General features: G+C 38.2%; 2 protein-coding genes across 2 annotated transcripts; both read left to right on the top strand.

Annotated features, from left to right (window-relative positions):
• Positions 1 to 7,483: 7,483 nt before the first annotated feature.
• On the top strand, positions 7,484 to 8,988 carry LOC146609315 (type-2 ice-structuring protein-like; the record flags this gene model as incomplete). Its single annotated transcript, XM_085346988.1, has 6 exons — positions 7,484 to 7,631; positions 7,940 to 8,017; positions 8,188 to 8,253; positions 8,363 to 8,514; positions 8,597 to 8,721; positions 8,814 to 8,988. Coding segments are annotated over 6 exons (744 nt in total), but the record flags the coding sequence as incomplete, so codon positions are not given.
• A 3,381-nt stretch (positions 8,989 to 12,369) lies between these two features.
• On the top strand, positions 12,370 to 14,475 carry LOC146609316 (perforin-1-like). The gene is made up of 2 exons (XM_085346631.1): positions 12,370 to 12,420; positions 13,802 to 14,475. The coding sequence occupies exon 2, from the start codon at positions 13,816 to 13,818 to the stop codon at positions 14,203 to 14,205; it is 390 nt and encodes a 129-aa protein (XP_085202757.1). The 5' UTR covers positions 12,370 to 12,420; positions 13,802 to 13,815; the 3' UTR covers positions 14,206 to 14,475.
• The last annotated feature ends 1,992 nt before the right edge of the window (positions 14,476 to 16,467 follow it).

The raw sequence follows: 16,467 nt of genomic DNA on the forward strand, positions 1-16,467 counted from the left end.
TGCTGTTTCTGATGTCATTTATAAAAAAAAAAAGAAAAAAAAAAAAAAAAAAAAAGAAAGAAACATTTCCATGAAACTAATGTTTTTTGATGAAAGAGTTTTCATAGTTGACAGTTTAGTTTTTACAATGGGTTTTAGTGTTTTTGCAATTCAGAAAACTGTAAAATAGTTTTGGATCAAGTGTTTGGTTTTGAAAGACAAGTCGAAGGTTTTGTGTGTGTTTATCACACTTGTGGCTAATGATGTGAGGGTACATATAAGCCAGAGCACTGGTTTGTGAGGCACTACAATGGATAGAAATCCAAGAAGAGGAGTACGTGTGAGAGGAGGCTGAGCAGGTCAAGGTGGTTGAGGTGGTCAGAGAGGAGAAAGAACAGTAAAATCAGATGAAATCAGAGCTACTGTGATTGACCATGTTCTTGTCCATGGTATGACAATGAAGGAGGCTGGACTAAGGGTACAACCAAACATCAGTAGATTCACCGTGTCCACCATAATCCGAAGATTTGGAGAAGAGAACAGGTAGTTACCTTTTTTGACATCATATTATGTAAATGTTGAAAACAATTACACATTTACAATGACTGTACTATATACTGTACCACAGTAAACATGTTTTAGTACATCACTATGCCAGTGTACTGAGGTACTGTAATAGAGGGTTAGTCTGACTGTTTGTAGGCCTATTCCATGTATGTATTTTTGTAAGTGCATTTTCTCTTTTGTAGAATTGAAAGACTGCCACATGGGGGTGGTAGGACATCTATGTTCTCCCCACACAATTACAGTTTTTTCTGATTGCTTAAGCACATTTTTTGTAACTATTGGCTATTTTTGCAAAACTCTACACACAAATAAGAAAACCTGTCACCCAATTATCAAAACATTGTAGTTCTCTTGCAAAAGCGAACACAGCTATATTAACTCTTCACACCTTCGTAAAAATGGTGTTTTCGTATCAAACAGTACACACAAGCCATCATCTACTAAGCACACAATGCGCCAACTGCAAACTGATGGTATGAATACAAAACACATCTGGCTTTTGCTTTCTCTGTGTACAGATGTCAATTTGAGGTCACACTTTTGTCACAGTGTCATGTAAACATACAAGGATCCAAACTTCAAGTATTGGTGTTTATTCACACTCATCAAAACCAAGACGAAGTCAGAACACAAAATAGGAATTTCACAAAAAAAAGGGGAAAAAAAGACAATCAGCCTACATCATGTCGTCTTTCTGGGTCTGGCCACAAAATTTCGTCCACATCGCATGCGATATCCTCCAGTCCAAGGCACCGGCGAAAATATCTCCTTGAATGCCGTATCCAGGCCTAACATGATGCCTGGTCAATATCTCCACATGCCTCCTCCATTGCCTCCAGGGCTACCTGTTGATGAGGGTGACGGTCGTACACTTTCCAGCGCCAGGCAGAGAAGAACTCCTCAATGGGATTTAAGAATGGAGAGTATGGAGGGAGGTTGAGTGCCATGAAGGATGGGTGGTCTGTAAACCAGTTGCGGACCAAAGCAGCCCTATGGAAACTAACATTGTCCCATATGATGACATATCGGGTCTGCTCTGGTCTCTGAACAGTGAGCAATAATGTGTGCAGTGTTGTATGGGCCTATGGTTGCATGATGGTGAACAACACCATTTTGGCTTATAGCTGCACACATGGTTATGTTACCACCACGTTGTCCTGGGACATTGATGATGGCACAGTGTCCAATAATGTTCCTGCCACATCTCCTGGTTTTACTGAGGTTAAAACCGGCCTCATCTACAAAAAGTAGCTCATGTCCCATTGCATCTGCTTCTAGTTCCATCACTCTCTGGACAAGACAAAACAAATGCAACACATCAGGCCCATGCACAGCACTACAGTATGCACTTCCAAATTCAGAACCAATGACACTAGCTTACCTGCACACAGTCATATCGCAGTTGCTTTACACGTTCTGTGTTTCTCTCGAAAGGAACTCTGTAAATTTGTTTCATTCTTATTCTGTGGCGCGTAAGTACACAACTTGGTGCAGAAATGCTTGCACTGTGTATATTTTGAAAGATGGTGTCATTATCAATTATGCGCTGCTGTATTTCGCGCATTCTTATTGCATTATTGGCAATCACCATGTTCACTATATGGGTCTCTTGCTCTGGAGTGAACATTCTGCCTCTGCCCCCAACATCTGGACGTCTAGCAATTCTGTAAAGTAACAATTTCAGTATTTTTGCATGTATGGTACTGTTGTGTTTCTCTGGCAGTGCTACAAAGTACTTACCGATTCTCATTTCGAAATGTCCTAATGATGCTTGCCACAGTGTAGTGGCTCAGTTTAGGCTGAACCCGTTGGCCAGCTTCCCTCAGGGTCATCCCATGGTTGATGACATGGTCCACTATTGTAGCTCTGATGTCATCAGTTATTCTGTTTCTTACTCTTCTTACCCTCTTTCCCCTCCTCGTCCTCTTCTTGCTCCTCCTTGTCCTCTTCCTCTTAACTTCCTCTAACCCTCTTGCTTCTTCACCTCCACGTCCTCTTCCTCCAACTTCTTCACCTCCATGTCCTCTCCCTCGGCCTCCTCTGATTCTCACTCTTCTAAAAATCTGATATTTTTGTTTACAAGGTTACAAGAACAAAATATTTATCACCACAAATTGAGGCCATATAAATGCTTTCATACAACATATTTTGCAACACAGAAATAACTGAAGAAAAAAACAGTCCCTCTGGTTGATTAGTGGTGTGGTTTTTTTTTTTTTTTGCTCTTTACTTCTTACTAGTTCAGTCTGAATGCATGTTGTGTTTTTTTTCTCAGCGCAGAAAGGGAAGTGAATTACCCATAGTTTAAAAAAAAGTCAGATTCTGAGGAAGTGAGGCAGTTTATAAGCCCTCCTCATTTTTCAGTGTTGTCTATTGTCAGTGATGCTGACAAAGCTGTAAAATGTCTGAATGTCTGCAGAACTTTGCTCTGGTGTGAACTTTACCAAAGGAGACAGAAAGGTAAATGGAGACTGTAATCTTTTCTGTTTGTGTGTCTATGAGAGAAAAGTTTTGTAAGAAAAATCTTATAAAATCCTTTTATTCTGTTTGCTGCATTTTAGTTTAATGTGAATATAGTGAAGTTATAAACACACATTTTACCAGCAGCCATGAGTATTCAAACCACACCAGTCTGCAATCTAGTTTTGTGTTTTTGTTGCAGACGCTGTTACTCTGAAGTTAAGACCTTAAGTGTGATTTGCCACAGTAGAGCTGCCTGGTAGGTAAAGAGCAGAAATAAACATGAGTATGACCTATGAGTCCAGTCAGCGTCCATTATGAGAATGCTATTATGTCTCTCACTGTTGTTGTTGTGTTTGTTAATTGCTGAGAGAAACAAACTGAAGACAAGATTTGCCTTTTTACTGAAGAGTCAAAGTGAGGAAGTGGCTCTGAAGTCTGTCATCTCCTTATTTGTATGTGTGTGTTTGTGCATTGTCTTTGTGTATCTACTTCATACTCCGCAGGCGTATTGCTGACGAGGAAGTGCAGTGTCTATTTTTAGCTTTCTTGTGAAGTTCTCAGTTAAATTTTACTAACTTTTAGCTGAGTTAGTGGTCTTTGAGCCATTAGGAAAAATCCAAGCAAAGCTTAAACAAAAGCAAAGCATAAAGAAAAACTTATTCATGGCTTCATCCTTTCTAGACTGGATTACTGCAATTCTGCACATCTTTTAACAGGTGCTAGAATATATGAACAAATCACTCCAGCTGTAGCAGATTTTTGAGATTTGATGAGATTTTAAGATTCTTGGTATGGCACTCAGTTATTTAAGCAAACTCCTCAACATGTATAACTCTAAATGAGCACTGAGATCGTCTCGCCAGATGCTCTTAGTACAACTGAGATTGAATCATAGAGGAGGTTGGGCCTTCGCAGTTGCAGCGCCTAGACTCTGGAATAACTTGCCAGATGATATTCGTACTTCAGAGTCTTTCAGTCTTTCAAATCGTGTCTTAAAACTCACTTTTTTACGTTGGCTTTTAATTCAAGTTCACTTTGAGTACCATCAGACTTTTTTTGTTACGTTTGTTTTGTTTTTATGTTGCACGTTGTCATTGCCTCATCTCAATTATCTGTATTTGTTTTTCGATTGTTTTCTCATGTTCTTAACTAATTGTGAAGAACTTTGGTCAATGCTGTTGCATTTAAATGTGCTGTAGAAATAAAATTGATTTGATTTGATATTTTAGTATCAATGAACACTGAATGAGATAAAAAGTAGCAGAAAAAACATCCCCAACTGTATAGCTGAGCTAGAAAGCCTGTGCCAGGCTATAAACATTTAAACAACACTCAAACACCTTAATGCTTAATGTTTCAGTAGGTAGCTGCTCATAGATATATACACATCTATGTATATTAACATTAAAATTGTTTGTGTGTGTAGCACTTGGCACCTTTTGTGATGGTAAAAAATTATGAGTTGGTTCATTACATTTTGAGTTAAATATATTTTCTATCCAACAAATTTAAAAGGCAAAGGAACTTTACATAAGTTTTTTTTAGGGTTAGTAATAATACTTTATCATATTAAATAATAATAATAATAATAATAATAATAATAATAATAATAATAATACTTAAGTAATGTTCTTGGCAAAGTATTTGATAAAGTTAAAAAAAATGACCACAGCTTTGTTCAAACAGATTTACAACCATGTAAGAAGTTTCTCCATTTTTTGGATTACCAGGTAACTAAAAGTAAATATGCACAGTGCCCTAAACCAACAAAGTTATTTACTAACACATTGTAGTAAATAATTGCACAACAAAGAATCCCTGTGTGCCCTGATTCCCCTTCTGTATCTCTGCTCCCGTGATACTCGTGCTCACTGCCTTCTCGTTCCCGCACTCCTGCTGGAAAATCCACAGAGGCAGCTGTTAGCACACACCTAATTATCAACAGACTAACACTCACTGATTATGCTGAAAACACTGACGGGTGGTCACACAACAACCCAGCGTCGAGGAGAACTCAGTCACACTGCTATGTACCTCTGTCGACAATCCTGGTCAGCTGCAGGTGTGTGTGATCATCCTCCTCAGGTGTGGCCAACCTCCCAACGGGACACACCCACCAGGCCTGATGGTGCCTGAAAACCAGACCTCTGGAACGCGCACACACGCACACACAAATACCTATACACACAAACCTGAAAACCAGGGACACAAGCCACAAACCAGCAAATATATAAACAAGTCCAAACTGCTCATCGACCCTGGGTCACTCAGACCGAGGTCCTTGACAATTTGTATTCCAGACATTCAGACCTGTAGATACTGTACCCTGATATGGATGACTAGGAAGTATTTCAAGATTTATTAATAAATAAAATTAATTGAATAAAATACGTTTTAGAAAATTCATTTCCAAGTTTTCTTTTTTAGTTTATTATACATTTATTATACTTAATGACTTTAGACTGTGATAATTATAGATAATTATAATCTGCTAAACACATCTGCAATTCTAGACCTCGACCACAGAGCAGAGGTGTCAGAAAAAAAAGTCTTATTATCTAGTTATTTTAAGTTCCAGATGATCAGCATACCATTTCTGTTTATCCAGTTTATTAATCAGCATTTGAACAAATGAGGGTCAAAGAAACATTTAAAAAACGGTCTCAAGGGTCTCAAAAATAAAGCTGTAAATAAAAATCTGTAAAACTTGTCATGACTGACCCCCTAAATCAGGGGTGTCAAACTCAAATACACAGTGGGCCAAAATTCAAAACTGAAACAAAGTCGCGGGCTAACGTGAATATTTATTGAAATATATTTATTCCTCCAAATATAAGAATGAATCTTTTCTTATGGACTCAAACACGTTTTGCTGAAAAACTGAATATGGAACAAGCAAAGCTTAATACTAAACAATATATATATTAGCTGTATAATACCAGTAGGCCAGCTCTAATAGTAATTTGGTATGGCTTCACGGGCCAAATGTAATTAGGCTGCAGGCCAAATTTGGCCCGCGGGCCAGAGTTTGACACCTATGCCCTAAATGGTTGTTTTGACAGTATTCACATTTCTTTAGTGTTTTTGATCAACATTTTAATATAAGTTGGGGGATTTCTGGTACAGCATCAAATTTATTAGAAAATACAACTAATTAAGCCATTAATAAATTAAATAGAGTATTTTTAAAAATTAAAAATTTCCTAAACTTAAAAAACTCCAGTCGCTTCTACCACGACCTGTGTGACTCAGAACCTACACAGATATTTCCAGTGAGGTCATTTCCTCAACTGTTTCTGTTCAGACATTTCTGGAGAGAAGAATGAGAAACATCATGAATGAAGATGACAAGTTGTGGATCAGATCAGATATTTGTGGGTGGATGGTTCAGGACTGTGTAAAAGGCTTGATTGTTGAGAAACCTTTAGGTTGTGCCAAATTTGTGAAACAACTATTTTAACAACGCCCTAAAATATCACCTCATCTCATGGGCAGTTCCTCATTTTGTTCTGTTTTAATACATTTTATTTTTATCTTCCTTTTAACCGCCTGCAAATGTGATACAACTCATAAAACTGTTGTTGCATTTGTATGCAAGAGATCAGCACAATGTACCACAGGGACAGATATTTCAATAATAAAAAAAGAAACCTTCCTTCAGTTATAAAAACAGCAGTTATTCTGACAGGAGGAGCCAGACTGTAGATGAAGCCTCCTCCCTCCTCTTTAGGAACAGACCAACAGGGCTTTTTAAGCTGTAAAACAGAAGCCACAGTGAGTAAGGAAGCAATTAAATTAAGCATCAAAGCTAAGCTACATCTAGTTTCTATTAAATGTATAAAGAATTGAATCTATGATAAATAATAAAGGAAACATAATTTCAACATTTTGTTGTGTTTTGTGATTGAGAGACTGTTGGATTACGTCTGAAGACAGGATCTTGAAGTTTCAGCATGATGAGTCGTCCGCAGAGCTTCATAGACGGTAAGAACATTAATGTGGTGGTAAAACAACAGGAAGGTGACGGAGCTTCAGTCACATCTGAGTGATCATCATCAGACTTTTGATTAAAGTTATGATGTTTGTGCTGGAACAGAACAACATTATATGTATATGACTTAAAAATATGTAGAGCCCACATTCATTGTCTAATCATATCAATTATTTTTCTTTATTTATTGCATAAATCAGAAATGTAACAGTCAAAAGTAATTGATGAAGAAAGAATGTTTAAAAGCAAAATGAAGATGTGAAGAGCAAAAACAAAAACAGGAACTGACCAAAAGGATGTGTGACATGTTAACATGTTTTAACTCAAGTGTTTCCTGTTCAAAGCATCTAAATCATCTTTAATGTTCTTGTATTGACACTCAGCTACAGTTCAGTGTACTTTAATAGTACTAAAATATTGTAGCATGACAAACTGTTTAAACTGTTGTAACTGATAAATACACACTTTTCTGAACTCTCACATTGTGTCTCCTCTAAATGTTCATCAGGTGAAGCTCCTGACTCTCGGCATGAAAAATCAAACAGAGGGTCAAAGGTCACCACAGAGAGAGTGGCACTGGTGGTTCTCTGTATCCTGCTGGCAGCTGCTCTCATCATTATTTATCGTCTCTGTGAGTTTGTGTGGTTTCCTTCGTCTTACTTAACTTAAAAAAATCAATAATCTGATGAGAAAAATATTTACAGTGAAGGTGTAAAACACTGCAGATTGGCACACTGGCTCCGTTTTAATCATGTTGCAGCAAATTAAAGATGTGTCCAACTTTTCAGTGTTTTTCTTGTTTTCTGAAAAATCTGTCTGTTTCTCTCATTTTTAAATCAGCAGTAACTAAAGAAACACTGAAAACACAAAGCTACAAAAATCCTTTCAGTGTAAACAAACCTCACTGACTGACTGGTTTGTTTGTTCTTTTTTAATCAGCATTTGACAAAATTAGAACGAACAACGAGCTCGAAAACCTGAAACATCACAAAATGAAGTGTGAAAGAAATCTGACAGGTAAGCATATACAGCTGATTGTTTCTAACCTTCAGTCTAAATCAAACTCATGACACACAGCTGAGTCTGTCTTTTTTATTCCATGTGAATGATTATTTGTTTTTAATTCAAACTTTAGATAAAAATAGATGATGAATGACTGATGACTGTTTTATTCTTTATTCTAACAGAGACTCTCTCTAAGATAAAATCATGCAGCACGGTGCAGCCGACCTGTCCAGCACCTAAAGTAATAGGTAAGTTATGGATTTTGTCTCTGAGACACAAACTTCAAGCTAAGCTCACACAAACATGAACAGTGATTTCTTCCACCTGACTGAAGTCGTTGCTGTAATCTCTTCAAAGATGATCCTTGTTATAAATGTGAAGAAGGCTGGGAGCAACATGGAGGAAAGTGCTATTACTTCTCCATCAGTCAATTATCCTGGAAACAGAGCAGAGATGAGTGTAGAGCTAAAGGAGGAGACCTGGTTAAGATAGACAGCAGGGAGGAGCAGGTATGAAACACTAGTCGTGTTTCCACATGTTTCAGCACAGAACTGTCAGATAAGGTAATTTTCTTCATCTTTTTGTGATCAGGCATTCCTGGAGAGAAGAGTGAGAGAACTAATGAAAGAAGGTGAGGACAAGTTCTGGATCGGACTGACAGACTCAGCAGTAGAGGGCAGATGGTTGTGGGTGGACGGATCACTACTGGATGAAAGGTTTGATTGTTGTGAAAAAATAAAAATAAAAAAATTCAATTTCCAGAATTAATATTCCCAGTTTTTACTTCTTTCTGTTCTTCATCTTTTAGTTTGAAGTTTTGGGCTGGCAAAGAGCCAAACAACGTGACAGAGGGAGATCCTGATGGAGAGAACTGTGTGAGGATGGGAGAAGAATTTGAAAATAAAGATCTGAAGTGTTGGTTTGATCAGTCCTGCTTAAAGCCTCAAAGAAGTATTTGTGAGAAAGCAGGAGTAACTGTGTAACTTAAATGTATATCTTTCTGAAATACAGTTCACCATGTTGAACACCAGAGTGGAGTGATGCAATTTTTTTAAAAGAATTGTTGCAAACAGACAAACAGACAAAAAAAGAGTATGATTAAATAAATGAAAGTAAAAAAAATTTGTATCTGGTATCTTCCTTACTGCTCTCATTATTTTTGTACAACGAATGTGAGAGCTCCTGTGAAATTTTCAATATTTTTTTCAATTATAAATTGTCCCAATTTTTACAACTTTTAAGCAATGAAAAAAAATCCACCACATTTTGGATTTCACTGAATATATAAATATGCAAAATAGCTATTGAAGGAATTATTAATTATTATAACATTTAAAGCAGAATGGAAGAAATGTTAAGTGTTAAAATGGAGTAAGTAACAGATATCATTGAAAAAGAAGTGGAATTGACCATTACAGTGTACATTACAGTTTTTTTAACCATTTCAAACTATTTACAGAACAATCAGCTGTTCTGCATTCAATAAGATGCCACACAAATTATTTGTGCCACTCCAAAACAATTATTTCTGTCCACTATAAAGGAGAACATCACAGCCTGATACCTGCAGGTCTGACAGCAGCAGGTGTATCATTCCTTTTTCTACCTGGAGACAGCAGTCGTCTCATTGTGCTGACACACAACACAAAACTATCCACAACACTACACAAAACAAAACATTAACTACACACTCCAAACACGCTAAACGTCTCAAATCTCTCACATCTCAATACTCGCTCTCTCTCTTTTTCTGCTCTCTCTCTCTCTCTCTCTCGCCGTCACTCCTAAAACTTCCCCCTCTACCTAAACAACCAAATGTTATGTTGCCATATCATTTTTCAATTTGTCGATATTGTACATTTTTCCACCAACACGAAAGGTTTTTTTTGTTTTTTGTTCATAAGCACAGGGTGCTTGCGAGCACTGTCGTTAGACAGTAAACGTGAAGAAAGTATTCAGGAAAAAACACAGCATATATATTGTTTATCATGACTCTGGTTTTACTCCACTTGTTGACCGAGCGAATGAGCCCTGTTGTAAACTGAACCTGTGTCATTACAAATCGTGTTTGTGTATGAGTGTTAAATTTGATTTAGTGATAGTCGAGTGTGTTTATGCTTGTTTGTGTGGAGAGTATTGATTGGAGTTGTGATGATGATGTCTGCTATCACTGTCAATTGTAAGTAAACACTTAATCTGGCTGATGAATCTTCACGTGACTTCCCCAACACTCTGTGAATGGTACTTATGGCCATTGATCAGTGGTTGTTGATCAATGGTCATGAGAATTTGCATAATCATGATGAAGGAACTGACCTCCCAGCCCATTGTTCCTTCAGTGGGCTGGTTTCAGTCATTATGCAAATGTACTGTTTATAAGATTGGGGAAACCTGCAGTCAGCTGAGACTGAAGAAGTCACTTGGCTGAGTGATGAAACGTTTCTCCCACTGAAAGTGCTACGTCCAGATGAACAGAATCAACTTTTGGAGATTTACTTACCTGGATGATTAAGAATGCATCAAGGCAATGATTATTAAAAAGATCTGTTAATAAATCAACATCGTTAGAGACAGGCAAGACCACATTAAAAACATCAGGAAAAAATTTAGCAGCAGTGGAGGAGTTTAAAATATAAGAATTAACAAGATATCGAACAGGAGAGAGGGACAGATGGAAAAGTTAAATATAATAGAATGATGGCCCAAAATGAAAATGTCCTCAGAACTAATAAAGAACTGAGAATGGTGTGAGATAATTAGAACAGTATTGGAGGTGAGAGTGAGCTCATGAGGAGGGGCAGAACCCACAAACTGAGTGGAAATGCAGCTAAAGTAAGCATTCCAGGTGAGGCTGGAGGCCACTGTCAAGAACAAAAACAACATAAGAAATCTATAAACAGGAATGCAGGTTAATAGTAAGGTGAGCCTGATTACCACCACAGAGATCTGTTGGTCATTCAGCCAAATACTTCAGGGGTTGATTGCAATAGTTCAGAGCAGGTGTGAGAATGACAGACCAGAGCGCTCCACCTTGATTTGCATCTTGAACTCAGAACCACCACAGGAAAAATTTAAAAAAGACATAAAGTAACCCAATCTGACCGAGCCATGACAATAAGCAGTATTTTTGTATTTGTATTTTTGTTTTTTACAAAGATTAAGTGAAACCTTAACTGTTACTGGCATGTATGTGTTTCTTATTTTTAATTTTCCTAGTATTTGCACTCATAAGAACCATGGGAACCCTCAGAAACCTTGAATTGAAGCTGGAAACTGTAAAAAAAAAAAAACCTCTCCTATAGGTAAGAATATGGAGCTCATACACTGCAGCATTATATTAACCTTGAACTGTGTGACCATCAGTGAAATTTAATCTTCTGAGACACAGCTATTATTATTATTATTATTATTATTATTATTATTATTATTATTATTATTAAATGCACATTTTCACTCCTGCTGTCTCCAACTCCTAAAATATGAACAGTAAATTCTTATTTGCTGCAACCCCTCAAAGTTGAGCCCTTTCTAAGATGTGAAGAAGGCTGGGAGCAACACAGAGAAACCTGCTATTATTTATCGACCAGGAAGTTGTCCTGGAGCAAGAGCAGAGACGATTGCAGAGCTGAAAGGGGAGACCTGGTTAAGATAGACAGCACGGAGGAGCAGGTATAAAACGTTGCCGCAGGTTCATGTTTTCTGATTCTTACATTTTTGTCATCTTGGCACAGAAAACACAGAGTAATTTTAATCAAAATTTCCCTTTAGGAATTCCTGGTTGAAAAAATAAGATACAAAATGCTGGATTTGGAGGACAAGTTCTGGATCGGACTAACAGACTCAGCATCTTAGGGCACATGGTTGTGGACGGATGGCTCACTATGAATTCTGGGATAGGTTGGACCACGAAGGATATTTACCTCGCCTTGTTTCTTGTGTTTTGGTATCAGCCGCAATAAAGGCTCGTTTTTGGTTTATTCAAGTTACTTGCCACGTTCCATTTTGTCAGCATTTAAATCCATTATTCACTCTTCACAAAATCAGCTTCAGCCTGGCTGTTCAAATATTTTGTTTTTTTACTTCCTCACATGCATACCTAGACTGTAAAAACAAACAAACTGTACTGCCCTGCACACTGAAAACTAACAGTTAAGGAGGATCAAGTGACAGCAAGTGATCCTTACAGTGGCCTATGCAACAAGTTGGATGTGACACGGTTTCACAGCACTCTGAGAGTTTGGAGAAGGTGGCCAAACAAGACACCATAAGCAGATGTTCCAATTCGGACATATTATATAATCATGGGAGTTGAGCAGGTTGTGTGGCCAGTGTATTGTTGACATAAAGCTGATAAGTCAGCCTCTAAAACATCCTGAACAGCAGGTAACGTGGCGAGAGACAAGATCAAGCTACAGGTAAGAGTTTAGAACTGCTTCTTGCTTTCTGCTCAAATTAAAAGTCTACAGTGTAACGCTTTCCTTGTTCTAATCCAATCAGAATAACATGTGCTCTAAAATCCATTTGTGACCCTCTGATTTACTAAGATGGATCCAAACTCATAATTCCCAGATGAGTTAGATCATGTCGTTACTGTTTTTAGTTGTGCTAAATGTTTTATAATGTGAAGACAACAGAAAACATTTTGCTTTGAAAAATTGTAATGATGGTCAGTGTAATCAGGTAAAGACCCAAAAACTGGATAAAAAATGAATTCATGAAGAATATTTTCAATAGTCTTCAATTTATCACTTAGATCTATTTAAACAGTTAAATTGTTTCCTATATTTTTTGCTCCCACTGTATGTTTTAATAATAATCTGATCACATTATGTGGTGAATTAACCCTTTTCATTTGTAGTATTTCACATGACTGAGTTCATTTTATTACCACATCGCGTTAAACATTTTCCTTAAATTAATCTGCTGCCTTTTTATTTTCCTACATAAAATATTAATTACAAATACTATTTTAGACCCTGAACTGGTTAACGTTTTTTTTTTGTTGTTGTTGTTGTTGTAATTTTTACATAGAGATTCTTGAGCTTTTCATCCTTTCATCAGTGTCGGTCACATTTATGGAAAAGATCCCATTCATAAAGCATGCAATAACACCAAAGTGAACAGAAACACAGTCCAAACAACACCAGCTGTTAGCACACGAATCTTTTCGCACACATTACCTTGAAACCTGAGGGCTCAGTCAGTGAATGATACTGTGAGCTTTTTGGCACCGACAGTAAGGACATGTATGTGCACAAAGTATTGCAGCTTTTGCCTGATGTTTGATCTGATGTTAGGTATTTGTGATTTTATATACTTTTTTGTTATGTTGACTGTAAAGGTTGTAAAGGTTGTAATGGTGGCTTATTTTGCTGTTTCCAGGCTAGTGGAAGTGGATCACTCAGTTTTACTTTTACCAATAGATGCATTTAATTTTAAGAGTGGAGTCTACTGTGAAGTAGTTATGAGAGAAGTAAAGGAGAAGAGAGTTGACATGGTTATAAAATCTGTGCAGGGAGGAGGGTTTGAGTAAACAGGTGGGATAACAATACAATGTGCTTGACAAACCACTCAATGACCCTGGAGCACTGCATTAAAAACATACACAGTTGTTTAGTGAAAATGTCTGTACAGACTCGGGAACACCGTTCACTGCAATGTCCACAGAGAATATATATGTAGACAATGCTGAGGATTGCATAAATGTGTTCCAATATAAAATAGACCCTCATAAGGCTGACTGTGTCGATCCAGGTATCCTGGCTAAAATGTAAATCTACTTTTCCTTCTCCACAGCCTCCAGCAAAGCCATGGACTCTAGTGTGCCTCTCGTCCTTTTGCTGCTCATGTGCAGTTCAATCATGGTCGAAGCCCAACTCAAGGTGTATGATCTGCGAGCGACTGATCTTCCCACCGTTGTCCTGTTAACCACAGATGCCTATGTCAAGGTGTCCTCTGGTTTTACTTCTCTGGGTAAAACATCTGTTCGCTACAATGACGCGAACCCCTGGTGGGAAGAGAAATTCTCGTATTTCAACATTAAGGAAAATGACACGCTGACCCTCAAGGTTTATGACTTGGACTTGGTCTTTGATGATTTGCTGGGAGTCTGCAAAAGGAAGCTGAAGGTGGGAACCTATCAGCATGACTGCTTCCTGACCAAAGGCGGGACTCTCCATTACACTTATACTCTTGGTTGAAACAGTCAGTAGGCATGCAGAGATTTGTATGACATCTGATGTCCACAGGCAGCCTTCATTTACCACAGCTTAACAATGTAGACTGTTATAGTAGATCTGAAATCCATTTTCAGGGTTTTGATCATCCTCACATTAACCCAAAATATTAAACCTCTTAAAACCTGTAAAGTTTTTCTACTACACTTCAGTCCTTGCTGCCTTGTTTCACCAATTGAAATAAAGTTTCTTGCAATGAAAACATGAAAAAATAAAAGAATGACTAAGCAAATATTCAGAGAATGTCTGACATGTATGATTTAATAAAAGAAACATATTGAGAATATTGTGACTGACAAACAGATTTTTGAAGAGAAAAAAAATTTCTATCCATTTGAATTAAAAAGAAGTTATGTTGAAATTGTCCAGTGCCTACTGGGGTAGGCATAAAATATGGCTTTGCGGGCCATATTTTACGCCTACCCCCTCATCGCCCAGCTAAGATTGCCATGACATGGCGTCCACGCACTGGCAAGCGAAAGCAAGGCCGACCAAAGACCACATGGCGTCGAACATTCATGGATGATCTGAGAACTGTTGACATTGCCTGGGACGAAGCTGTAGCAGTCGCTGCTGACAGACATCGATGGAGACCACTAGCTGCCCGATGCGCCGCCCGGCGTAGGAGGAACTAAGTCTAAGTCTAATGTTGAAATTAATGTTTATATGAGAATAAGCCTATGGTTACTAGGATAAATTGAATGAAACACGAAGTGACTGTATGTTCATATACATACATGGAATTAATAATAAGTCACTTGAAGAATGCCTGACCATCGGTTTGTGCCTTGAAGCTCAAGCAAAAATGGGCAACAGGGCAATGATCAAAAACACAGCAACAAATCCACCTCTGAATGGTTAAAAAAACAAATTCTGGAGTGAAACATCAAAGCCCCCAGTCCCCTCTGAGGTTCCAGAAACTGGGACAATCCTTTTTGTCCTTTTTATGGCTTTATAGTGGGAGTAAGGGCGCCCTCCGTTTTCGAGGTGCGCCTGCTGCTTGCGGCACAGGGAGGAGAGGGCGGGGCAGTCCAGAGGGAGTCTTCGCCCAGGGCGCCAAACAGGCTAGGACCGCCACTGCGTGACATTTCTTCTCATTGTGTTTGTTATTTTTCATATTCCAATGAAGGCTTTAAGTGTTTCAGAGTGATCACATACAAGAAAATAAACCTTCACAATAAAACAGGAAATGATAAGACACACATACTAAACATATACGGAAAGATGCACACTAAATCTATCTGTGATATCAGGATTCACCATGGTAACAGGTAAAAATAGAGCAGCACCATCGTTTTAATCCAGTGAATATGTTTCATTGTTGACTGTGATGTTTATCTTCAACAGAGAGATGAAAATAGTCATTGTCCTGTTGCATGACTTAAATTGGGCCAAGCTTTTATGTTGTAATAAAAAACAAAATGTCATGAATCACAAAATGAAAAGCCAGCCAAGAAACACCAGAAACCATTAAATAGTAAAGACTGGCCCTGGATATGCAAGCTGTCCAGGCTGCCCAAGTTGCAAATGATACTCGTGATACTGAGGTTACAGTGAGGCTGGGGCTGCACGAGGCCCACATTCAACTCTGGAGGCTGGGGTTTAGGTTCTTGCCTGAGTGATGGGTGCAGGATGATCAGCATGCTCATGATGTTCTACATTTTGAGAATACACAGGATTTCCAAGGAACTCAAAATTCTCTCAAAATGATGATCTTGATTCTCAGCCAGCTGTGGAATGGGTTTCACTGACTGCTTCTGAACCAAATATCACAACCAAGCAACTATAAAACCCAGCAAGTCAAAGGGAAATTATTAAAAATACATATGTGTGGCAGTTTGGTCTGCAGCTCGGCTACAAGGGAGGGGCAGTCCAGTGTGTTCAGGGGCAGTGATAGGGGAGGCTGGCCGAGACAGCCGGGATCCATCATTCTAATCATGCCTGCCCTATTTCAGTATTTCAGTAGCTGCTGGGGCCCAGAGAAGGAGTTGGATTTTGAGCAGCTGACTGTGAGGGTGAAAAGTGACATCAGCAGCCAGTAAGAGGAAGAGTGAATGAGCAACAGAGACAGTGACAGTGATAGCAAGACACAGACTACCAGTCAAAGGTTTGGACACGCACTAATTTGATGGTTTTTCTTTATTTTCATGAATATTTACATTTTAGATTCTCACTGAAGGCATCAAAACTATGAATGATCACATATGTATTGAACAAAAAAGTGTG

The sequence above is a fragment of the Diplotaxodon limnothrissa genome, linkage group LG22 (assembly GCF_057381915.1).
Source record: "Diplotaxodon limnothrissa isolate DT_005_m linkage group LG22, D_limnothrissa_male_GT1.1, whole genome shotgun sequence".
In the NCBI taxonomy this organism is placed as follows: domain Eukaryota; kingdom Metazoa; phylum Chordata; class Actinopteri; order Cichliformes; family Cichlidae; genus Diplotaxodon; species Diplotaxodon limnothrissa.